Raw genomic sequence first — 25458 nt, 5'->3', positions numbered from 1 at the left:
AAGACTATTAGTTTATATTGATAAATTTTCAGTCTTCATCTAAAATAAGACTATCCTTAAATATGTTAGAAGCTAAAACTTCTGGAAAGTAAGATGTTTCATTAGAAGTAAAATGGGTGTTTGTTTGCTTTTTTTAAAGATTTTTTAGAGAGGAAGGGAGAGGGAGGGAGATAGAGAAACATCAATGTGAGAGCGTAATATGCATTGGCGGTTGCCTCCTGCATGTCCCCTACTAGATATTCAACCCACAACCTGGGCATGCTCCCTGACTGGGAATCGAACCAGCAACCTTTTGGTGCATGGGACAACGCCTAACCAAATGAACCACACTGGCCAGGGCAATAGGTTTTTATTTTAAAATACACTTTATCTCCTACTTTACCAATTTTTCTTTACTCTGGGAAGAAAGAGTTGGAGACCCCAAAAATTTATGGAAATACCTAATTGATAATGGTCATCTGCTAGGTTTAAAAAATAATTTCTGAGGATATAAGAAGTTTATTAGCATCATCTTTATAGATATTTTTACGTTACCTCTAATTTCTTGGCACAAGGTCCACTAACAAGCGCAACCACACCATTGTCAGATACCTAAGCAAAGGGAAAAAGCAACACAGCACATAAATGGGACAAAGTAAAATTTTCTAAAAATTGTTAATCTTTTAGATATAACTTTATTGCCTCCCATTCAGCAAATATGTGTTTTAGCTACATATACCCTCCACCCTTACTTAAAATAACCGAGCAGAATGTGCCAAATTATACTGCAATTATTTAACCACCAAAGCATGAAGTAGTCAACAATTTCAATAAAAGTTATTATGTTCTTCTAATGAGTCACTGAAAATACATTGGGAAAACACATGCAACCTCTATATTTCAAGTCTATATTTCATTTACCTGCGTAGCTGAAAAATCGACAGACTGCAGAAAAAAGCAGTTTTCTCCTAGTGCACGTAAGGACACATCAGTAATACCTAAGCAGCCACCTAAATCAATGACCTTTAGCAGCCGGCAATTGCGCGCAAGAGCAAGGACTCCTTCATCAGTGAGACTGCAGCATCTTTTCAAAGAAGCTTCATGCAGGTATGCACAAGATGAAGCCACAGCTTTTATTCCTGGGGAAAACACAATTATGTATCAATGAGCTATAAATGTATATAGATGAGAAATATGACTGATTTTCATTTAACTGATCACTAGTACTGATATATCTACTTGTATGACAGCCCTTTCAAAATAGTTCATCTGTGAGGATATACTTATTTATCAGTGACGCTGCCATTATTTAAGTCTTTGGACTGTTTCAGGAATTCTTACACAGCCTGTAGTATATTCTTCAGAATATCTGCCATTAATGGTCAGCTTTTAGGATATATCCAAGCTATTCAGAACCATATTAAGTAATTAAGTAGTACATGATTCTTCTTTTTGTTAAAACAAAAGTTTTAAAGTAATAAAGTCAATTTTCTTGTGGCCTCTGAAGAAAAATCAAAGTTAAATTGCCCAATGTCTTAAGTAATGTTTCCATGCTTATCCTTAGGAATCATACCTGTCTATGCATTCCCTCTCCCCTCTTTGACTCTGCCCTTTTCTACCACCATGCTCCTTCTCTGTTAGCATGGACCAATCTTACTAATTAAACTGATGCAAATGCACACTGGAGACTGGTACATGATAATGTGCCACATAAATAAAAGAGTACTTCAGGATCCTGTGCCCTTCATTCCACTGTGAAAAGATAACTTTATGGGCTAAATACACAAAATAGAAGATGGTAAATGTATGTATAGGTCATTTTTATTGTTTTCATATCTTAAGAAAGAACTTTTCTTTTATTCATCATTGTACAGAATAAAAGTTCTTTTTAATGAGTCATAATTTGTATAAACATTTAAAAACTTACGCTTCTTTGCAATTTTTTTTTTTTTTTTTAACGTGAGTGGTGGGGGAGAGTCTTCCATTTTTGCTTTCCATCTTCCTGGTTCCTCCTCGCCTCCCCCCACCCCCCACCCCCACCTTAGCAATGGGTTCTTGATTTTTTTAAAAAATATATTTTATTGATTTTTTACAGAGAGGAAGAGAGTTAGAAACATTGATCAGCTGCCTTTTGCACACCCGCTACTGGGGATGTGCCCGCAACCAAGGTACATGCCCTTGACGGGAATCGAACCTGGGACCTTTCAGTCCGCAGGCCGATGCTCTATCCACTGAGCCAAACCGGTTTCAGCTTCTTTGCAATATTTTTATAATCCTAACTTGCTAACTGAGATGATTGCAAAATATAGTCAACAAAATAATCAACCCACAAAATTTTCCAGAAACTTAGCCAAGTCCCTCTTTCTTATAGGAAAGGAAAAGGTAAAAAATCCTATTTTGAAAAAAAATTATAAAAGTCCACTAATTCATCTCTCTAAAAAATCCACTAATTCATGTAATAATGACACTGAAAAATGCAGTTGTCTGGCTATAGTTAAAAGCTATGCATTGTACAGACTAATAGGAGAGTTGCCTGGTAAGTTTAAACTGATGATAACTTAATTTTCTGTTGTAATATTGCATCCAAAAAGCCTTAAAGTATGAACTGGTCATTTCTTCTTCCACTGTATCAGGCAAAATATTTAAAATATAGAGGTATCCACCCATGTTTATTTTAATAGTGACTTGCCCAGTGTGTTTCTTATCTTTCAGCACTGCTTATAAGCAAGAATTCTAATTTGGATTCTTTATCTTAGTTTGAATATTTTTGTTGATAAACATAGTTTCTATTTCTTTGACATATTCATACTTTCTTTTGACATATTTCCCCCTTTTTTTGTTCCTAAATTATACCAGATGGTGAATATTAATCTGCCAATTCATTCAATGTTAATAAACATACCTTCTGTAGTTATAGAAACTCTGTTTTCTTTTGAGGAATTTAAATTTAATTTCTTCAGTTTTCTGCAGTTACCCAGGTGCAGCAGAGCAGTATCTGAAATATCACAGCTCTGTAGATCTAGAGTCTGGACTTCAGGATGTAAAATCTGGAACAAATACATGATTTTGAAAAACATTTTTCCTACAAATATAAACGTCTATTCCATATTCAGTGTTTTGGGGGTCATAACAGACAACTGGAGGATGGAAAATTCAGCAAGGAATATAGACCATGTCTGTGTGAAGATAGATACATAAAGCAGGAAAAAAACAACAACAAAAAAACCAAGCCTAGCTCCCACTGGAGGCGCACCTTCTAGTGCTTCTAATGTCTTCATAGGAACAAAAAGAACTGCTGAGAATACAGGGGTGGGTACAAAGTCCCACTCGACCTGAGAAGCAGAATCTGCATGGTGGAGATGCTTATTCTCTTCCAGTAGTTCCAGCCTGTTATTAGACATTCTAGCTATGCGTCTCTCACTTACCAAATACTTATAGAGTACTAATACTGCTTATCTGGAACATTTACCTCCTTCATTCTTATTTTTGGGACCTAGTACAAACATACCCAGTATTACTGAATATTCACGTGAGGGCAACAAATAGCAGATTCATTTCAAAGCATTCTGAGCTCTCTCTCCGGAAATATTTTCCTTTACTTTTTTCCAAAATAGAAATGGCTTTACTTTTCTGAATATAAAAGTAATGTGTTATTATTGTGAAACATTCAGACAATTTAGAAAAATTATACAAATGATAAGAATAAGTATTTCTATTTATTGGACTCTTATCAGGAAGGGTACTAAGTGTGCTGTATACATTGTCACTTAATATTCTGTCTCTTGTTCTCTCTCTCACACACGCACATATACATACACCCTTAAGAGACTGGTCACTGCCCTTTTATTAACGAGGGAATTGAGGCATCCAGAGCTTAAACAGCAACACAAACTACACAACCACAAAAGGAGCAGAGCTAGGTTTGGAAACCAGTTCTTCCTAATTCCAAAGACCATGTTTCTAACCACTACAACTAAAGTTACCCATAGTACCAATACCCAAAGAAAAACATAAGAGTAGTTTTCATGTTTTTTGAGTAAAAAAAAAAAAGCCTTTGAGGAAAAATGAGATCAGATCATATATACTTATGAGCACTTTTTACAAAAATAATTATGGTTGCATACTATTCCATAGCTCATTAAATGCATCTTATATGGCAAAACGCTAAGTTGTACATTTAGGCTGATTTAGGAAGCAATAAAGTTACTTTGTTTATATATCTACATTAATAAAAGAGAAACATGCAAATTGACCATCACTCCGCTATGCTACCAGCCAATCAGGAGTGAGTATGCAAATTAACCCAACAAAGATGGTGATGCCCATAGTGGCCAGGCGATGCTGGGGCTGCTGGGGGCCAGATCGGAGACACAAACCCGCAGGCCCAGTGTGGGGCTGTGCTGGGGCTGCTGGGGGCCGGATCTGAGACAAAAACACACAGGGAGGCCAGCACCCAGCAGCCCCAAGCCCTGCCATGGCGGCGCTGGGGTTGCTGGGGGCCGGATCAGAGACACAAACCCACAAGAAACCTGTGGAAAGGGAGATAAACTATCATAACTTTATCTCCCTTTCCACAAGATGAGAAAACTGACCCTGGTTTATTTAGTGACATGGCCCACACCTTTCTACAAGCACAGGGTATGTTATGACCACTCCCAGGAAGGTCTGGTCAGAATACCGCCTCCAGGGAATAATGCTACTGTGGCAAATCATCTAAGACAGGAAGCAAGCTTTTGTTGGGTTTATTCTGAAGGTCAGAAAACATGCCACCCCAACATATGCTGTGTTGTTATATTGATAATCTTGAGCTGTAGATGCTTGAAAAACAGCAAATGCATGCAGAGGCTTTCACTGAAGTCTCCTGATCTGCCTAAAATTGGACCCCCCAAAAGGAGCTTAAATGTCATAGGTCCCCTTGACGGGAGAAGTGTCATCAGACAGAGAAGACTGACTCCTGTCACAGGACAGGAGAATAGAAGTTGACATCACACCCAAACTTTGTTACAAACTATTCCACCCCGCCCCCTTCATCTTTCCAAAAAATCATTTACTCTCCTCTAAGAGGCCTACATCTCCCGTCCCCTTTCCCTAGGAAGAAGGTATTTAAATCTGCATTCTAAGCCACCTTGGGGAGTTACTCATTTTTCCCTGGGATCTCCCACATATACATGAGGTACACATGTTAATGAACTTTTGTTTTTCTCTTGGTGATCTGTTGTTCATTACAAGAGCCCCCACCAAGAACTCAGAAAGGTAGAGGAAAACTATTTTTCCTCCTTCATAATTCTATCTCGGGAACTCAAGTCCCCAGCTGAACAATGAGGTTGGTTCAAGTTCCAAGCAGTCCTGGCTGATGGGAGGGAAGCTTCTAGGGAGAAATCAATGATATTGGCATCAAAGTGGGACGGAGGGCACACGCATGGTTGCTGGTGGGAGTTTAAAGTGGTTCAACATTAAAAATCAAGAAGGGAGGAACCAAGATGGCGGCATAGTTAAACAACTAATCTGCTGCCTCACACAACAATTTCAAAAACACAACTAAAAGACAAAAACGTCTACCACCCAGAACCACGGGAAAGCTGGCTGAGTGGAAGACTGACAACTAAGAACAGAAAGGAGCACAATCGCTGAAAAGCTGAGGTAAGGAGGCACGCGAATCGGGCCGGCGGCGGGCGGCTGGGTGCGCGGCTTTTCTTCAACCCGCAGGGAGACAAGCTCCCGATCACTCTGAAATCCAGTTTCTGGGGACACTCGGGGGACCCAGACACCTACGGGGAGAAGCTGGACTCTCGGCCATCGGGTCGGAAAGTGAGAGTGACTTTTTTGCGGTGGTGCGCCCAGCAATCATTGTTTACTGCGCTGGACCGTAGGGCACAGGGACTTGGAAACGGGAAAGGCAGAGACGGCTGACGGCAGCCATCGTCACTTGGCCACGCCCCAGCCTAGTGACGCCCTGAGACCCCGCCCAGCCCTGAGGCCCCGCCCTGAGGCCCCGCCCCGCACATTCTACAAACCCGCCCAGGCTCCACACAGCGGCTTTTACATATAAATGGTCTGTTCTGTGGCAGCTTAACCAACTGCAGCTCCAGTCAGACTGCTCCAAAACCGCCCAAGCAAAGGAGGAGAAAACTAGCCCTTGCTGTAGCTCCTGCTGGGGGACACACAGTACACAAGGGTACACCAAGAGTGTCCACCTCAAGTAACTGGGAGGCTGACCCGTTGAACCAATAGGACACCTAGTACACAAAACTACCCTACCAACTCAGGGAAGCAGAGAATATGAGAAGGCAAGGAAACAGATCACAAACCAAAGAAATGGAGGAAAACAAGCGATTGGACATAGAGTTCAAAACTACGGTTATAAGGTTTTTCAAGAATTTCATGGAAAAGGCCGATAAATTCCATGAGGACCAACTAGAAATTAAACATACACTGACTGAGATAAAAAATATTATACAGAGACCCAAAAGCAGACTAGAGGATTGCAAGAATCAACTCAAAGATTTGGAATACAAAGAGGCCAAGGACACTCCTCCAGAGAAGCATGAAGAGAAAAGAATTCAGAAAGCTGAAGATAGTGTAAGAAGCCTCTGGGACAACTTCAAGCGAACCAACATCAGAATTATGGGGGTACCAGAAGAAGAGAGAGAGCAAGATGCTGAAAACCTATTTGAAGAAATAAGAACGAAAACTTCCCCCACCTGATGAAAGAAATAGACTTACAAGTCCAGGAAGCGCACAGAACCCCAAACAAAAGGAATCCAAAGAGGACCACACCAAGACACATCATAATTAAAATGCCAAGAGCAAAAGACAAAGAGAGAATCTTACAAGCAGCAAGAGAAAAACAGTTAGTTACCTACAAGGGAGCTCCCATACGATTATCAGCTAATTTCTCAACAGAAACCATGCAGGCCAGACGGGAGTGGCAAGAAGTATTCAAAGTGATGAATAGCAGGAACCTACAACCAAGACTACTCTACCCAACAAAGTTATCATTCAGAATTGAAGGGCAGATAAAGACCTTCACAGATAAGAAAAAGCTAAAGGAGTTCATCACCACCAAACCAGCATTATATGAAATGCTGAAAGGTATTCCTTAAAAAGAGGAAAAAGAAGAAGAAAGATAAAAATTATGAACAACAAATACATATCTATCAACAAGTGAATCTAAAAGTCAAGTGAATTAAAGTGGTTCAACATTTTTGGAGGATGATTTGGCAAATTCGATAGAAATGTTCAAGATACATCCAAGAGTCTTCTTCTAGGAATTGCATCTGCTGAGATAAAGCACAAGTGCATAAGCCCTGGTCAGAACCCAGGATGCTACTGCGGGCTCCCCTTCCATGATAGGAAAACCTGGGAACAATCTGCATTTTTAGGACAAGGTGGAATCTATACTAATAAAAGGGTAATATGCTAATTAGACTGAACATCTTCCGGACGACCTTCTGGATGTCCTTCCGGACAAAGCCATGTTGGTGGGGCCAAGGCAGAGGAGGTTAAAGGCGATCAGGCAGGCAGGGACCGGCAGGGGAGAGCAGTTAGGGGGATCAGGCCGGCAGGCAGGTGAGCGGTTAGGAGCCAGAGGTCCTGAGGGGTCCCAGATTGGAGAGAGTGCAGGCCGAGCTGAGGGGACCCCCCCTTCCTGTGCATGAATTTTGTGCACCAGGCCTCTAGTGCTGTATATAACTGTTGACTTTTTAGGTTATGATGAGCATACTCGTATGCTTTCCTAATTATTACTTCCTTGAGATTAATACCAGAGGCAAATGTTAATTATGTGAGGTGATGGAGATACTAACTAACCCTATTGTGGAACTCATTTTGCAATAAATAAGTGTATCAAATCAGCACGTGTTTCACACTTTAAATTTACACGACATTATATATTAATTATATCTCAGATTTACCAGAAGTAAAATTGTTGCGTCAATGGTAAGCAAAATTTTAGGACTTTTGATAGTGCTAAACTGTCCTCCTAAAAGGCTTTTATCATTTCCACTCTCATCAGCAGAAGATAAAAGTGACAGTTCCCCACACTATTGCCAACACTGGGTATTACTATTTTAAGTTTCTGCCAAACTGAAAGACAAACTGCGACTTTTATTTCTAATGAGTTTAAATATCCTTTTACTTGCTATTAGTGATTTATATTTCTTTCCTTTGAGTATTTTATGATTCTTCTATTTTAGTATTTGTTTTGATTTTTCTTATTGGTTTGTGGGAATTCTTTATGTTAAAAAAATAATAGAATTTCATACATATTGCAAATATTTTTCCTAGTTATGTGACTTTGCTTTTTTTTTTTTCCTTTTTGTAATAAAGAAGATCATATTTTGATGTAATCAAATACATAGATCTTTTTCTTCTTGGTTTCTAACTTTAGTGATTTGACCAAGAACTGCAAAGCAAAAAAGTTTTATTTGGGGTCCTTAGGAATTGCAATTCTGATACTACAAATTAGGGTAGAAATTCAACTGTGTTCTGAGGGGAAAAGAGAGAATTTATGAAGACAGAAAGAGTGGCACTGCCAAAGGGGTGACACAGTTGTTTTAATAGAGTTGTGATTGGTGCTGTTAAGCAGACCTACACTATGCCATCTACCGTATACATGATTGTTGCCTTGTCTATTGCTAGGTGAAAATTTTATTTCTTAATAGAGAGTTCAGTGATGCAGAGCCAGTTCCATTTGTGGTTCAGCCCAGTTCAAAAGTTCCTTTTCACGTGTGTGTGGGGTGTTAGCTCAGCTTCTTGGAGACCTTTAGATGGCTCTCTTGACAATATCAACTCCATTTTGCTGTTTTTCTTTCACAGTTCCCCCTTTAGATCGAGATTTTTCCTTATAAAGTATCAATGATCAATCATTAGGAAGCATCCCTGGTCCATCACTGAAAAAGCAACATGGATCCCGTCTACCAGGAAGGCTCATTCCCAGTATGTCATGTCCCATGTAGGAGAAAAAGTAGTTTCCTGAGTGTACAATAGGAGAGTTTATGGCCACATTTGAGCAACAAGGAGGCTAATTGGAAACTGAGCTAAGTCACATATTCTTCAGATTAAAAGTTCTTTGTAGAGGTGGTCTTGGTCAGGGTTTATTCGTTGTAACATCTCTGGGCATTGGGCTACTATTATTCTGGTAGTGGCTGTTAGTCATTGTTCAAGGCACCCAAAAAGGTAGTGAACAGTATAATCACAAAAACCAATATGGTCAAGGCCTGAAATATAGAACAAATCCAGGCTCCTATTCCTGCAGGCTAGCTAGATAAGTCTGTCTAATCTCAGTTTATAGGATAATGTTCTGCCTATTTTAGGATTTTACATATTTTTTCAGAACCTCAAGCTGTTGTATCACTTCACCTGATTTGCTGACACAGAAACAACATTCTTCTCCAAATAGCCCACAAGTACCACCTTGTGGGGTGGCTAAGACATCTAGGGCCCTGGTTTTGTAGTACTACCTCTGCCAGACTGTCAATCATTTCTTGTTGTTTTTCAAGGGCAATTACAGTAGTGTTCTACATTGTGCTACAAAAATATAAAAGTTTCTGATAGGCTTCTAACTCAGCTACTCCAAACTAAGGGGAAAAAGCTCTAGCATAGGAATGCCCAAAGCCTCACTTATCTATTATGGGGTTTCAGGGGGAGAGAAGACCCCAAATCCCAGTTCTATTTGGTTTGTTTTGGTCGAAGTTTATAGACCAAAGAGCCTAGACTGGGGATAATGGCAGAAAAATGAAGACAGCATCTTCCTGGTGACAGCATCAGGTACTAACATAACAATATCATATCCACTTCACCATTGGGTTGGCAAGGTGACATATATTGGATCACACATAAGAAACATCCAGTGCCCTCAAGTGAGAGCATGTAATTAGGCCCTTCAACCCAGATCTGAGGGGAGAATTAAGTCCTATTTCTGAGACAGGGACTGCATATCCTTTGTATGTTGGATAATCATAATAGTCATTAATGCAGAAGACATTAAAGTCATCATACATAAGAATAATTAAAAGAGCAACTGAGTTTTCTACATATTTGTGTCAGAATTAAAAGATTCTCATGGATTTGGTTGTTCCTAGTTATTTTCCACCAAATACCAGATTTTTTTTATCTTGACCCCAAGAGTGAGAGAATATATGATTTCCAGGTTTGAGTGGTGTTATTTCCTGAATTTCCCCATATTAGAGAGACATTGTAAGAAGTAACATTGTAGTCACTTAAGCCTCATCAAGGTGTGAACTCATGGTCATCTGAATCATGCAAAACACTGAAGTTATACATTTTTAAAGGGACAAACCCAGTATTCTGCCTGAACCATTTATATTTTCAAAATAGTTAGATAAGTTATAAGTCCAGATTGTATTTATGGGTATTCCCTTATAGGTAGGGAAGACCTTACTACAGATAGATTTGGCTACAGGAAGGTTAAATAATACATATATCCAGTTAGATTTTGTAAGCTTTCAAGGCCTGGTCCAGGGTATTAGGAGAGCTATCTACATCTGTTTCAATCTAGAATGAAAATTCTAGTTGTGGTTTTGGATTATTTAAGAATTTTCAGCTTAAGATCTCCAATAGGCTGAGAGGACCATTCAGGTGTGGATGTCCTTTTTAAATGAGAAACATGAATCCATGAGTCAGTACTCTTAAGTTCAGCATCACAAGAATCAGTAAAAATTGTGCTGCATTACTAACCTGATATGCTCCTTTCCATTGGGTGTGAAGGGCATCTTTATGGAGATGGCATTTCCAACAGACATAATCCCCGAGTTGGAGATAATGATGTAGATCTTCTCCTGGGAGCACACTATGAAAATTTTGCTCTATGAGTTGTTATTCTTAAGAGCCCCTATAAGTTCCTACAGTAGAGCAGGTCTCCTTTTGGCTGGTGCATACATTCATTGACCTAATTTGATGGGTCTGCCAATAATAATTTCAAAATGATTCAGCCTATGTTTACCGAAGGGAGTAGACCTTGGGTTGAGCAATATCAAGGGAGAGCGCTATGCCAAGGAATATTAAAGGTCTCTATAAGTTTTGCCATTTTGAGGTTTTAAAATTTTATTTTATTGATCTTTTAGAGAGAAATACCAATTTATTATTCCCTTTATTCATTGGTTGATACTTTTTTTTAAAACAGTGATTCTTTTGTATGTTTCTTAAAATAAATTTTTACTGATTTCAGAGAGGAAGGGAGAGAGAGAAATATCAATGATGAGAGAGAATCATTGATCAGCTGACACCTGCACATCCCACACTGGGGATGGAGCCCACAACCTGGGCATGTGCCCTTGACTGAAACCGAACCTGGGACCCTTCAGTCCGCAGGCGGACACTGTAACCACCGAGCCAAACCAGCTAGGGCTCATTGGTTGATTCTTGTATGTGTCCTGACTGGAGATCAAACCCCAACCTTGGCATATTGGGACAATGCCCTAATCAACTAAGTGACCCGGCCAGGGTGTCATTTTGAGTTTTTATTATCCTGTTAGTCCATTTTGAAATTGACCAATGCAACTGATGTCAGTGGCATTTCTTGATCAAAGTTCATTTGAAATGTAATCTAAAAGAGGCTTTGGGTCAATTAAGGTGACTGAAAAAACTGGCATAGTTATGGATGAGTCCATAGACAAGTCCTCTTGAAAGTCATTAGTTAGAAGCTTAAGATGTAAGAATATTTCCCCCTTTCGAAAGAAGAAAATATGGGCTTTATGAGCTTCAAGAAAATCTTGTCCTAGGAGATGAATAGGGGCAGAAGAAACTAAAAGAAACTGATGAGTTCCTTGAAAAGGTCCAACTTGAAAAAGAATTGGAAGGAATTGGGAGACAGTCATAGATCGACTGGAAACTTCCACCATTTGTATGGTTTCGGTACTCCAAGAAAGAGAAATGGAGGCTAGTAGGGTTAAAAACTGATAAGGTGGCTCCCATATCCATCATGGCCCTAGTTTCTTCATTCCCAATAGATCAATTTTTCCTAAGGAATCAGTTAAGAGCATGGGGAAAACCCTTTTTTGATTATTAGAGCAGCACTACTGCTAATAAAACTTTGATTGAATCCCTGAGGGGGATTCACAAATTCTATGGGCTGTAGGCCTTTTGAGCTCCAAACAATCTTTTTTCCAATAACTAGGCTTTTTGCAATAATTAAAAACCACTTTTGCCTGGTCGGCATGGCTCAGTGGTTGAGCATCAACCTATGAACCCAGAGGTCATGGGTTCAATTCCTGGTCAGGGCACGTGCCCAGGTTGCGGGCTCGATCCCGTGTGGGGTATGCAGGAGGCAGCAGATTAATGATTCTCTCTCATCATCGATGTTTCTATCGATGTTTCTCTCTCCCTCTCCAAAATAAAAATTAAAAAAAAACAAACAAAAGATGAATATAAAAGCACTGAGGTATCTTCATTGGCTTCATCTATGCTGGAGCATTGCGTAAAACTTTTTCAAATCTATCATAGCAATAAAAAACAATTTCATCGTGTTTTTTAACACATTTAAAATTTTTCTTTCAATCAGCAACTCGAGGAAAAGCATCGGTATCTTTTCATGAAGTTGTTTAGCCAGCTTTGAGACTTCATGCATGGCCTCTTATCCTAGATGGGAGAAGTTGTTCATAGGGTCTTTTCATCCACCTTGTTTATCCATTCTCTAGCATGTCCTTCTCCTACTAGCATGTGGATAAGCTGGCATAGGTCACAGAACCCTGGCTCATATGTTTGGACAGTAAGCAGAAATTCTCTAACAAACCCAATGGGGTTTTCTTTGGGATAAGAAAAAATTTTAGTAATGGTATGGAGCTCAGCTTTAGTCCATGGGATATAAGAAATAAGGGTCTGTCATCCTGGGCCAACCCATCCAATGGCTTAACTTTAAATGGGGTGGTAGGAGCAGGGGGCGCATCTAATGGAGACTCAGTTTCATCACTATGAAAAGGGAGATCAGCGAGTGAAGGATAAAGAGGGAAAGGAAAGGCAGGCAGCAAAGGAGCACCCAGTGTAGATGAGACATCAGAAGAACATTTAAAAGTTTCTCTAAGTTTAGTAAGCCTCTGAGATAACTCAGAATTTGCACTGTTGATTTAGAATTTGTGTTTTGAAGAGAAGCAATTTTTGAATCACTTGTATGTTTGGAGGTCTCAAAATGCCAATTACAATATACTTCCTATAATAGCAATTTTCAACCTTTTTCATCTCATAGCACATTTAAACTAATTACTAAAATTCTGCAGCACACCAAAATATATATTTTTTGCCAATCTGACTAAAATAATAGGTATAATTTTGATTCATTCATACCCAACAGCTATTGTTGTATTGGCTGTTGTCATCTTTTTATTTGATAATCTAAGGCGAAAGTGGTAACGGCCCCTGATTAGTCAGGTATTGCATGTTTTAAAAATTCTTGTGGCGCACTTGTTGAAAATTGCTGTCCTATAAGGGTGCGTAGTTTTGGAGCCTTTCCCAATTTACCATGCAGATAGACTAAGTTAGGGATTTAAAAAGTGCCCCAACTTGGCCAGTTTAACTGTAAATTATCCCAGGTAATTATGGTTCAGCAAGACAGAACTTTGCAAGATGCGGAGGGCCTGTAATTTCATACACAGCTTCAGCACAAGTTCCAGAAGGTAGGTAATTCAGCAGCTGAACTTCCCATTTTTTTTCAAAAAATAAGCCCTCACTAGATAGGCACTTTATGTCCCATAGGGAGGTGGGGGGGGGAAGCCCATAAGAGAGGAGGCCCAAATAGAGCCTGAACCTCAACCAAGGTGGGAGATTCTGATCCAGGAGGACTTGCCACAATGATCCGGGACCACTGGGAAGACGACAGAGTGCAGTGGGCTCTTTTTGGTACCTTACTCAAATCCATGGAGGCACTGAAAGGAGAGGTAAGTCACTCTGAATCCCACTTTTTGACACCATGTAATGTCAATTAATTTTTACCAAGAACTGCAAAGCAAACAAACTTTACTTGGAGTCTTTAGAAATTGCAATTCTGGACACACAGATTTGGGTAGAACCCCAATTGTGTTCCAAGGGGGAAAGAGAGAGAGTTTATAAACACCGAAAAAGGGGGACTTCAAAGGGATTACGCAAATTGTTTTGAAAGAGCCGTGACTGGTATTGGCAAGCGAACTTATACTGTGCTATGCATAATTGATTGCTGATGTCTTTCCTTAAATGAAAATTTTATTTCTTAATAGGGAGTTCAGTGATACAGAGCCAGTTCCAGAAACTGTAGCAGGATGTAGCCATTTGCGGTTTAGCCCACTTCAAAAGTTCAACTTCATATGGAGGGGTTGTGTTAGTTCAGCTTCCCGGAAGCCTCTGGCTCCATTTTAGATTGCTCTCTTGACAATATTAACCCCATTTTGCTGTTTTTCTTTCACAGTGCCATGTTAACAAAGACCTTCTCCCTCCAGGGACTATAAAAAGATTCAGAAACCATTTCAAAAAGAGCTATCCAAAGATGTGTGCAACTTTGCAACAAAAGTTAGATCTAGTTTCATGAGCAGGACTCTTAAAAGGATGGGGAATAGTGGAGAGCACCAAGGAAAATCATACTTTTGTTTTTTTTCTCTCATTCATCCCCTTAGCCCATTTTTATTCAGGTGAAATTAAGTTTAACTGAATATTAAAGATTGCCATAAAAAATGTAAGTCAGTGAAATATAGGTGAAAGGAATAGAACAAAATGGGGATGGTGGTGAAGAGAGGAATCTCACCAGTTTTCTGCAGAGTCATAATGTTTCATCTGAGAGCCACACATAAATTATATATCCCACAGAACCATCAACAGTAAGAACTTGATGTTATTCTACCTCCATAGAGTCAAGTAGACCTCAACACGAAAATGTCTTTGTTCAAATGCAAACTAACACAAAGAAAATAAAGCATTAAAAGTACAACAGGCTGATGCAGAAGAAATGCTAAGACACACTGAAGCGCAGTTACAATGTGAAGTCCCAGTCGTATGCTGGAGTGCTAACATCAGAGTTTGCTTCCTTTTGATCACAGGCTGGAGGGGGGGGAATGTGTGGTAAAGACATCAATTTGTACAGTAGTGCCCCACTATCTGCGGTTTCACTTGCCATAGTTGCAGGTACCCGTGGTCTTCCATGGTCCAAAAATATTAAATGGAAAATTCCAGAAATAAAGAATTCGTAAGTTTTAAGTTGTGCGCCGTCCTAAGTAGCATGATGAAACCCTGCACTGTCCTACTCCATCCTGCCTGGGATGTGAATCATCCCTTTGTCGAGCGTATCCACACTCGGGCGTATACACTACCTGCCCCTTAGTTACTTGGTAGCCACCTCAGTGATCAAAATGACTGCCATGGTGTTGCAGTGCTTGTGTTCAAGTAACCCTTATTTTACTTAATAATGGCCCCAAACCCAAGAATAGTGTAGCTGGCCAATCAGATATGCCAAACCGAAGCCATAAAGTGCTCCCTTTATGTGAAAAGGTATATACATATGTGGCAAAACATGGTATATATAAGGTTCAGTATTATCCACAGTTTCAGGCATCCATTGGGAATCTTGGAATGTATCCCCCACAGATAGGGGGGACTACTGTAAGTTTTAGTCTCTGTACACAGTGATGATGGTTACAACCCCAGAAACTCTAACTTACCATCCCCCTTACCCCCCTCCACACACACACACACACACACACACACACACACACACACACACACAAACACATAAGGGACTTTGGAAAACTGTCCTGGGGAAGGAAGGCAGGGGAGGGGAACTTTTTTTTTTTTTTCAGTATCTTTCCTGTTTTGATTCTTATCTGCCTTCTTTCTTTTCCTCTTTCTCTTTTCTTCCCTAATTAAAATAATAATAAAGTTCTCTTTTTTGTTTAAATATATTTTTATTGATTTCAGAGAGGAAGAGAGAGGGAGAGAGAGATAGAAACATCAATGATGAGAGAGAATCATTGATTGGCTGCCTCCTGCACGCCCCACACCGGGGATCAAGCCCACAACCTGGTTCATAGGCCGATGCTCAACCACTGAGCCATGCTGGCTGGGCAAAGTAAAGTTCTCTTAAAAAGACCCCTTCCCCCACCCAAACACACACACACACACACACACACACACACACACACACACACACACACACACACACCTGAGGCTCAATGTCAGAAAGAGTGGCAATGCTAGAATTTTAATTCAGTGGGGGGGGATGAGGACAAATATGTGATACCTTAATCAATAAAGTAATTAAAAAAAAGAATTTTAATTCAGGTTGTAGACCCTTACTATATTTACTACCTTAGAGAATAGCCAATTTTAGCTTAGTTGTAGGGAGGGGAGTAAGTGTAAATTAGTAGGAGTGAGGTATCCAGAAGAGAAATGAGAAGAGTTTAGAAGAGTGACCTTTAACTGCTGGTTGTTATCCATGAATGGATAAAATCAATTTAGTAGGCTGTGGTCAACATTTTTAAAGGAGATAAGTGATAACAGAATAAGATAGAGAATATCCAAGTATAATGCACACAGTATTGATAGGTCCTGTGACTTTAAGCCAAATGACATACAATGAAATCAATTTTATAGGCTAACTGATATAAACAAGAGTTAAGTTCCTATGGCATCTCATCAACATTATAACAAAATGATGTTATTGGAGGGCCTGCTGTACTGTTACAGGTAAGTGTGGTTTGTGTACTAGAGTCACGATGTAACATATTTCTTAGTGTGAATCTTTTTTTTACCACTTACTTATTTACCCTGCATTTAATGTTTTACTCTTTCCAGCTTTATTATGGTATAATTGATCAAAAAGTTTAAAACTTTTAAAGAACATGAAGATCAAGATGCTGGTACTATGAAGACAAAGGAAGTAACTGAAAAATGGGAGAAGAGATTTTTTAGAACTATTACACATGAACATTTTGGTTTTCCTGAGAAAAAAAAAAAGAACCCTGTTGCTTTATTATATCTTAAAAGTATTATTAATCCTACTATATACCATTGCTCCAGAAATCTGAAACCATATCCAAACAGTAAAATATAATATGCTTGCTTTATAGTTGTATATACTCTTACCTCACTTATATTTGAATCTGTTATCTGTCCCTGCAGGCTCATCATTCTAATCAATCTATCTTTTATGTTGGGAGGCAAAGGCTTAATGTCTGTGATATATCTGGAAATATTCTTCGTGAAGCACCAAAGGCATCTGAAATACAAATGTGATATAGTAAATTATACTGTACCCGTACTGAGTCTTAACATTTATTTAATGCTGTTTATTAGCACTTAGTCCTTTCATAGAGAGTACATTTAAAAATTTTATTTTTCAATTACAGTTTACATTTAACATTGTTTTGTATTGATTTCAAGTGTATAGCAAAGTGGTTAGATAATTATATACTTTACAAAGTGTTCCCCCCAATATTTCCAGTATTCCCCTGGCACCATACATAGCTATTACAACACTGTTGAAGAGAATGTATATCTTATACTAATATTTACAGCTGAAGATTCCAAAGCTTAGTCTGTGCTCAGTGACGGACAAGTTTTTCTTCATCTTAGGAAAGTGATTTTTAACTGCTGTGATTTTTAACATTTTCTCTTGCACACCTCACTTACTAAAATGCGTTCAAAATGGCCAAAAATAGTGTTTTTTCTAAGTCAGTCTCTCTAATTCCTAAGACACAAGATTTCAGTCCCATATTCCTAAGTAAGCATTAAACTAGGGCCTACTAATTGAAAAGTTTTATCTGTTAATCCATCAAGCTTGTTTTCACTATTTTTATTAAAAATTATGCAGATAATGAAATCATTAGAGAAACTATAACCACAGAGATTCCACAAATAGTACAAATTATATAGAAAACAAACTTAGTGCCAGAATTGTATATGCTTAGAGTTATCAGAGCAGGCAACCACCAAGACCCATGTGAAATTCCAACTATATGAGGAACCCATACTTTAAACAAATAAATGTAAATCTTACTTAATTTCTGCCTACAAATACCCCCACATATACATAATGATACATTCATGAATAAATGTGGTCATTCACTTGAATTTTTTTTAGTGTAATCTATTTTTTCTTTTCCTCTTTGGGTAGTCTCTGTCTTTCCCTCTTATCCTTCCCTCTTTCATTAGTTTAATTCTTCATGCTAAATTAGTGTACATTCTTTCATATTTTTCTCTGTGCTTGTACAGACATGCACATACTCACACATACACTTAAAGGGTGAGAGGAGGATCATAGTTTCCTAAAATGTCAGCATTCTATACTCACTTTTCTATACCTTATTTTTTTTTTTTTTTTAAATATATTTTATTGATTTCTTACAGAGAGGAAGGGAGAGGGATAGAGAGTTAGAAGAAACATCGATGAGAGAGAGACATCGATCAGCTGCCTCCTGCACACCCCTTACTGGGGATGTGCCTGCAACCAAGGTACATGCCCTTGACCGGAATCGAACCTGGGACCTTTCAGTCCGCAGGCCGACGCTCTATCCGCTGAGCCAAACCGGTTTCGGCTCTATACCTTATTTTATTCAATATCTTAAGAAATTCTTTAAAGCATCAAGTACAGTTTTATGCCTTAGCCGGTTTGGCTCAGTGGATAGAGCATCGGCCCGTGAACTAATGGGTCCAAAGTTCGATTCTGGTCAAGGGCACATACCTCGGTTGCAGACTCAAGCCCCAGTCCTGGTTGGGCGTATGCAGGAGGCAACCAATCAGTGTGTCTCTCTCACATCGATGCTCCTCTCTGTCTCTCCCCCTTCCCTTCCATCCTCTCTAAAAATCAATGGAAAAATTTCCTTGGGTGAGTATTAAGAAAAGAAAAAGAAAAAGATTTTACCAAGAATCGAACCAGCAACGTCTTGGTGCATGGGGCAACACCCAACCAACTGAGCCACACCAGCCAGGGCCATTTGATAGCATTTTATCCACTGTAAAACTTATTTTAAAATTGGAGTCAATCCTTTCAAACCCTGCTGCTGCTTTAACTAAGTTTATGTAATATTCTGAGTCCTTTGTTGTCAAAAAAATCTTCACCAGAACTCAATTCCATCTCAAGAAACCACTTCCTTTGCTCATCCATAAAAGAAGTAACTCCTCATCTGCTGAAGTTTTTTAATGAGATTGCAGCAATTCAGTCACGTATTCAGGCTCCACTTAAAATTCTAGTTCTCTTGCTATTTCCACCCCACCTGCAGTGACTTCCTCCACTGAAGTCTTGAACCCCTTGAAGTCATCTATCAACTTCTTCCAAATGCCTGTTAATGTTGATATTTTTACTTTTTCCTATGAATCATGAATGACATCTAGAATGGTGAATCATTTCCAGAAGGTTTTCAATTTAATTTGCCCAGATCCGTCACTCTAATCTACCATCACTATCCATGGCAGCTATAACCTTACAAAATGCATTCCTTAAATAATAAGACTTGAGAGTCAGAATTACTACTGACCCATGGGCTGCAGAATGGATGTTGTGTTAGCAGCGTTTAAAATGTTAATCTGATGTACATCTCCATCAAAGCTTTTGGGTGGCCAGGTACATTGTCAGTGAGCAGTAATATTTTAAGAGGAATCTTTTTTTCTGAGCAATAGGTCTCAATAGAGGGCTTAAAATATTTAGTAAACCCCACTGTAAACAGATATGCTGTCATCCAGGCTTTATTGTTCTAGTTATAGAGCACAGGCAGAGTAAACTGAGCATAATCCTTAAGGACCCTAGGATTTTTGGAATGGTAAATGAGCACTGGCTTCAACTTGGAATCACCAGTTGCATTAGCCCCTAGTAAGAGAGTCAGCCTAGCCTTTGAAATTTTGAAGCCAGGCATTGCCTTTTACTCTGCAGCTATGAAAGTTTTAGGTGGCACCTTCTTCCAATAGAAGGATGTTTTTGTCTACATTGAAAACCTGTTGTTTAGTGTAGCCACCTTCATTAATTATCTTAGCTAGATCTTCTGGATAACTTGCTGTAGCTTCTACATAAGCACTTGCTGCTTTACCTCGCATTTTTCTGTTATGAATTTGGTTTCTTTCCTGAAACCTCCTGAACCAACCTCTGTTAACTTCAAACTTTTCTTCTGCAGATTTCTCACCTCTCAGCCTTCATAGAATTATAAAGAGTTAGAGCCTTGCTCTGGATTAATGGCTTTGGCATAGGTGAATGTGGTGGCTAGTTTGATCTTCTATCCAGACCACTAAACTTTCTTCATATCAACAATAAGGCTGTTTCATCTCTTATCATTCATATATTCACTGGAGTAGCACTTTACATTTTATTTAAGAACTTTTCCTTTGGATTCATAACTTGGTTCTTTAGAGCAAAGACCTATCTTTTGACCTATCCTGGCTTTTTGACATGCTTTTCTCACTAAGTTTAACCATTTCTAGTTTTTTACTTAAAGAAACCTGTGACTCTTACTTCAATACTTAGAGGCCATTGTAGGGTTATTAATTGGCCTAATGTCAATACTGTTGGATATCAAGAAACAGGAAGGCCCGAGGAAAGGGAAAGAAACGGGGGAATAGCCAGTCAGTGGAGCCGTCAGACCACACACATTTATCAATTAAATTTGCCTTCTTATATGGATGTGGTTTGCAGGGCCCCGAAACAATTACAATAGTAACATCAAATATCACTGATCACAGATCACCATAATAATAATAATAATAATAATAATAATAATAATGAAGTTTGTAATATTGGGAGAATGAACAAAATGTGACACAGAAATACCAAGTGAGGAAATGCTATTGGAAAAATGGCACCAATAGACTTGCTTGACCCAGGGTTACCACAAACTTTTGATGTGTAAAAATTATGAAACACAATAGTGAGGCATACCTGTACAACATTACTACCTGCCTGAGCAGCTGCCACCACATACTCTTTTTTTTTTTTTTAAAGCAGCTATTTACCTGCTCATAAGCTCGTGTTGAAACTGAATGCCTGAGCATGAGACCTTGTGACTGACTGTATGGTCTGATATTCTTATTTTGGAATGGATCAACTTGGACACTTACAAGTTAAAGTTATAAGTTGTAAGAGAAGGACCCAAAAGCCTTGCTGACCATATGGAAATGGTATATTCAAAATGATAAACTGGTACAGCCACTATGAAAAATAGTATGGAAGGTCCTTAAAAAATTAAAAATAAAACTACTATATAACCCAGCAATTTCACTTCAGGGTATTTATACAAAGAAACAGTAACACTATTTTGAAAAGATATATGCCCCCTATGTTCATTGCAGCATTATTTACAATAGCTAAGATCTGAAAGTAACCTAGGTGTCCATTGATAGATAAATGGATAAAGATATTACTCAGCCATGCAACAACATGGATGGACCTAGAGGGTATTATGCTAAGTGAAATAAGTCAGACAGAGAAGTACAAAAACTATATTATTTCACTTATAAGTGGAATTTATAAAACAAAAAGTGAATAAATAAAACAGAAACAGACTCAGAGATATAGAGAACTGATAGTTACCAGAAGAGAAGGAAAAAACAGTGAAGGGGATTGAGAGGTACAAACTTCTAGTTATAAAATAAGTAAGTCACAGTGATATAATGTACAGGGATAGAGAATACAGTCAATGCTATAGTAATAACTTTGTACAGTGACAGATGGTTACTAGATTTATCACGGTGGTCTCTTTGTAAGTTACACAGGTGTCGAGTCACTGTGTTGTACACCTGAGACAAATATGATGTGTCAACTATAATTTTTAAAAAAATCACATTTGGCCTGGCTCTAGAGGGATCTTGGTTTTTTGTAGAAAAGTGACAGCTTTGGGCAATAACTTTATGTGCCACTCAGACCACCTGAAGCAAAGCCATTAGCTCAATGGGACCCTTGGTTCACAGAAGTTTCCCTAAGTGTCTGGGCCTAGTTCAGTGATGGTTCTGCTCAGTTGAAAGCTGATGGTGTTCACTGGGTGTCAGTAGCTGTCCAGTTGAATCAGAACTTTGGAAGAGAGGCTGTAGTATGGGCTGATCAGGGCAATGTGTGAATGAAAGCTGCTACCCTTACCTTAAACCAGGGGTAGGAAAACTATGGCCATCAGCCAAATCTGGCCTGTTGCCTGCGTTTGTAAATAAAGTTCTCTTGAAACACAGCCATGTCCAGTCATGTATGTTTTGTCTATAGCTGTTTTCATACTATAATGGCAGAGCTGAGACCACAACAGATCATGAAGACAATATTCATATCTGCTTCTCTGTGGGCCACTCAGAAAGGTCAATGGAACACCTAATGATATCACCAAGGATATTCAAACTGCAAGCCAAGAAAATCCATCAGATTAAAACTGCCACCCTCATTCCACCATCTGAAGATTCAAGCTCAAATCCGGACATTTTCTTGACTGGCTGCTCTCCAGACTCAGAAACTGAGTTTATAATTGCTCCAACTATGATTGTCTTTTTTTGTTCCATAGAAATGCCTCTTATTAAATACCTGATTGCTTATCCATAATAATAAAAGGGTAATATGCTAATTAGACCGGAAGTCTTCTAGACGTCATTCTGGACGTCCTTCCTGACAAAGCCATCCCGGGTCCCAGGTGCCGGAGGGAAGCTGGTGACGGCAGCTGGGGGAAGGAAGGCCTACTCTTGCATGAATTTTCGTGCATCAGGCCTCTCGTACCATATAAAGGCCTATCTTAGATGGAAACTTACCTATAACACTGCCTCCTGAAAGAAGACATCCTCATGTTTATCCTGTCCTGAGCAATGATGACACAGTTCAATACAATAAGGCACTAATGCAGTACTGAAAGCCTTATTTCCACCAGGTCCAAAAAGCTTTCTGTGATTCCCTCCCAAAGAAGGCAATGTGCTGCACACATTAGAACCTAAGGAGCTTATTGGGAAGGACAGCAACAAAGGACTGCCTCATTAGAAGAGACCTTATCCTCTGCAAAATCTCGACACTTACAGCAAGAATGTATAACTCTTCAGCCAGAGTTATATGAGATAACCGCATAGCCTTAGACATCCTAACCACCCAACAATAAGGTGCTTGTACTGTAACTGGGAAAAATAAATTTAAAAAGTTATGTTAATAAATCAAGAATTACCCAAAACTTAAAAGTCTTACTTAAAGATCAGATAACAATCTTTCATCAAATAGGCAACACTTCTTTCATTGATTTTTTTTTTTTTTAACTGATTACATTTTGGCACTGGGGAGTCTCTACTCTAGGGAATTTTTCAATCCTTGGCTATTGTTCTCCTCATAATCACCATGTTAACCTTCCTAGCGCACTGCATCCTCTCAAGAGCTGTAAATGCCTTTCAACAACCACTCACATCCAATGTTATCTATCAGGATTAGACAACTTGAAGAATTCAATGATCCCACCAGCCATGTCCAGATGACTTGGCAACTGTAGGGAACACAATAATTGTATGACCATCCATCCCAATGCCTACATCAACAGTGGTAGCAAGAGTAACACTATACTGGTTGACACTCTTAGCTTGCTGAATGACCAAAAGGAGGGATTTTTAAAAAATAAAATAAAATAGATACCAGGCTTGAAAATCCCTCAAGCAGAGCAAACCAGTTAGGCCACAGAAGCGAAACTTACTCTAGTTTATTTCATGAACCAAGTGAAATTCAATAGATTATCTACCTATAATAATAAAAGGGTAATATGCTCATTAGACCCGACATCATTCTGGATGTCCTTCCTGATGAAGCCGGGGCCAGAGGGAAGCCCGAGTCCCGGAGGGAAGCTGGTACCGGCAGCTGGGGAAGAAAGGCCTACTCTTGCATGAATTTCGTGCATGGGGCCTCTAGTTTCTTATAAATGCCTTTGATAACCAACTTAAATGGTCTTCCTAAAATCGCATAAGATAATCACTTTTAACCAATCACTCTCACTTTATAAGCCATCCTAACGGATAGGGGAGGTGCGTTTAATAGAAATAGAACAGCTATTCACACAGAAAAGACATCTGTTTTACAGCTATTCACACAGAAAAGACATTTTTCTTACAGACCCTGGGAAACTAGACCTGTTACAAGAAGAAGAACAGGGCCTAAAGATAAGGCTGCCTTGAAGCCCAGATGAGCTCCTCACGGAAAAGAAGATACATTTTAAGCGCAGATGGAGGATAGAACCTATCTGAAGGCAGACAGCGTTCCGGGGCTAATCTTTGCAGCAACAATGAGAGGAAGCAGACCCTGGGGACTCACTAGTTTTAATCTCTCCCTCCCCCCCCCCCCCAACACACCCCCACCCCTTATCCGTATATAAGCGCTGGCTTGAAATGAACCGTCAGAGCGGTCGTTCAGGGGTATTGCACCTGTCACTCTCTCAGATCGCTGGCCACCTGAGTAATAAAAAGCACCACAAAGATTCAACCTCGTCTCTACCTAGTTGACTCTGGCAGCGACGGGCAGCAGGCCTCCTTCGTGTCCGGTTTCCTAACCACAGGCCTCTGAAATAAAATACTCCTATCAAGTAAAGCTCTCTGAAACGTCTCTGGACACTACGCGTCCTTCTAAGGCCTTTACACGCGTTCAATTTATTGCTCACTACAATCCCATGAGACAGGCACTGGTACAGAATCTTGCAGATCAAGACCTCGGCGCAGAGAGAGCCTGTCACTCGCCCCCGGCCCCACAGCTGGGGACGGGCAGCCCCGGCCAGTGTTTGGTTCCACCAGTGCTCCCAGCCCCGACACAAACAGGCCCCTGCCGGGAACCCGGGCGTCGAGCGGTCAAGGCTGACGGAGAATTCGGACACCCATCGGGGGACGTCCCGGGCAGCGGCCCACTGGGCACAACTGCCACCGACGAGGAGACGACAAATCAGGAACCCAGTGGAGAAACACCAGCGGGGCCTCTCCGTGGGTCCGGTGGTGGGAAGGGGGCGGGAGGGAGAGCAGCGCAGAACCGGGCCGGGCGGGGGGAGGTGCTGGGCCGGGGCGAGGAAGAGGCGGGGACCGAGTGGACTCACAGATCCAGGAGCTGACTGACCGGCTCCGGGTGGAGCATCGCGGCGGTCCCTCGAGAGCCTTTTCCGCGGTCCCAGGGCCGCCCGAGTCCAGCCAGAGACCGTCCTTCAACTCCTGCTCCCCACACAAACGTAGGACCTCGTGACGTCGCCCGGCGTCTTCCGAAGCCTGGGACGGGACCACACTCGGGACGGACTAGGCGAGGAGAACCCTTGGGGCGGAGTCTTTGAGAGTTTTGCGGCAGGGGCTGGGGCGATAAAATATAGACTAGCCCTAAGCTCGCGTGAAGTACCATGGGAGTTGTAGTTCTTCCACCTCGCGGGCTCCAGCTCCCGGCGGTTTCCCCGGGAGATGCAGTCCCACGCGCAGCGCAGCGCGGCGCACCTCTAGCCGCGTGTCGCTGAGCGGTTGCTGCGCTTACTACTGCGATGCATGTGATGCTGCGACGTACATTGAGCGGTGCAGAGTCTGGAGAGCTCTTTGGAGACGGGCTCCATTACCGTTAAACGGAGC

The 25458-nt window shown here is 40.2% G+C and overlaps 1 protein-coding gene across 1 annotated transcript in view; it reads right to left on the bottom strand.

The window, feature by feature from the left end:
- The window catches only part of AMN1 (antagonist of mitotic exit network 1 homolog), a 34022-nt gene extending 8978 nt beyond the window's left edge, over window positions 1-25044 (bottom strand). The window contains exons 1-5 of the mRNA XM_008140532.3: window positions 24948-25044; window positions 17038-17170; window positions 2882-3026; window positions 901-1118; window positions 535-591 (exon numbers count right to left, since the gene is read on the bottom strand). Of these exons, the coding sequence (XP_008138754.1) occupies window positions 535-591; window positions 901-1118; window positions 2882-3026; window positions 17038-17170; window positions 24948-24985 (591 nt within the window). The 5' untranslated portion in view covers window positions 24986-25044. The remainder of the gene's footprint in view (window positions 1-534; window positions 592-900; window positions 1119-2881; window positions 3027-17037; window positions 17171-24947) is intronic.
- Window positions 25045-25458: the final 414 nt, after the last annotated feature.

Source organism: Eptesicus fuscus, chromosome 7, assembly GCF_027574615.1.
Source record: "Eptesicus fuscus isolate TK198812 chromosome 7, DD_ASM_mEF_20220401, whole genome shotgun sequence".
NCBI classification, from domain to species: domain Eukaryota; kingdom Metazoa; phylum Chordata; class Mammalia; order Chiroptera; family Vespertilionidae; genus Eptesicus; species Eptesicus fuscus.
The sequence above is the reverse complement of the archived record's forward strand: the minus strand, read 5'-3'. Positions and strand labels throughout refer to the sequence as shown.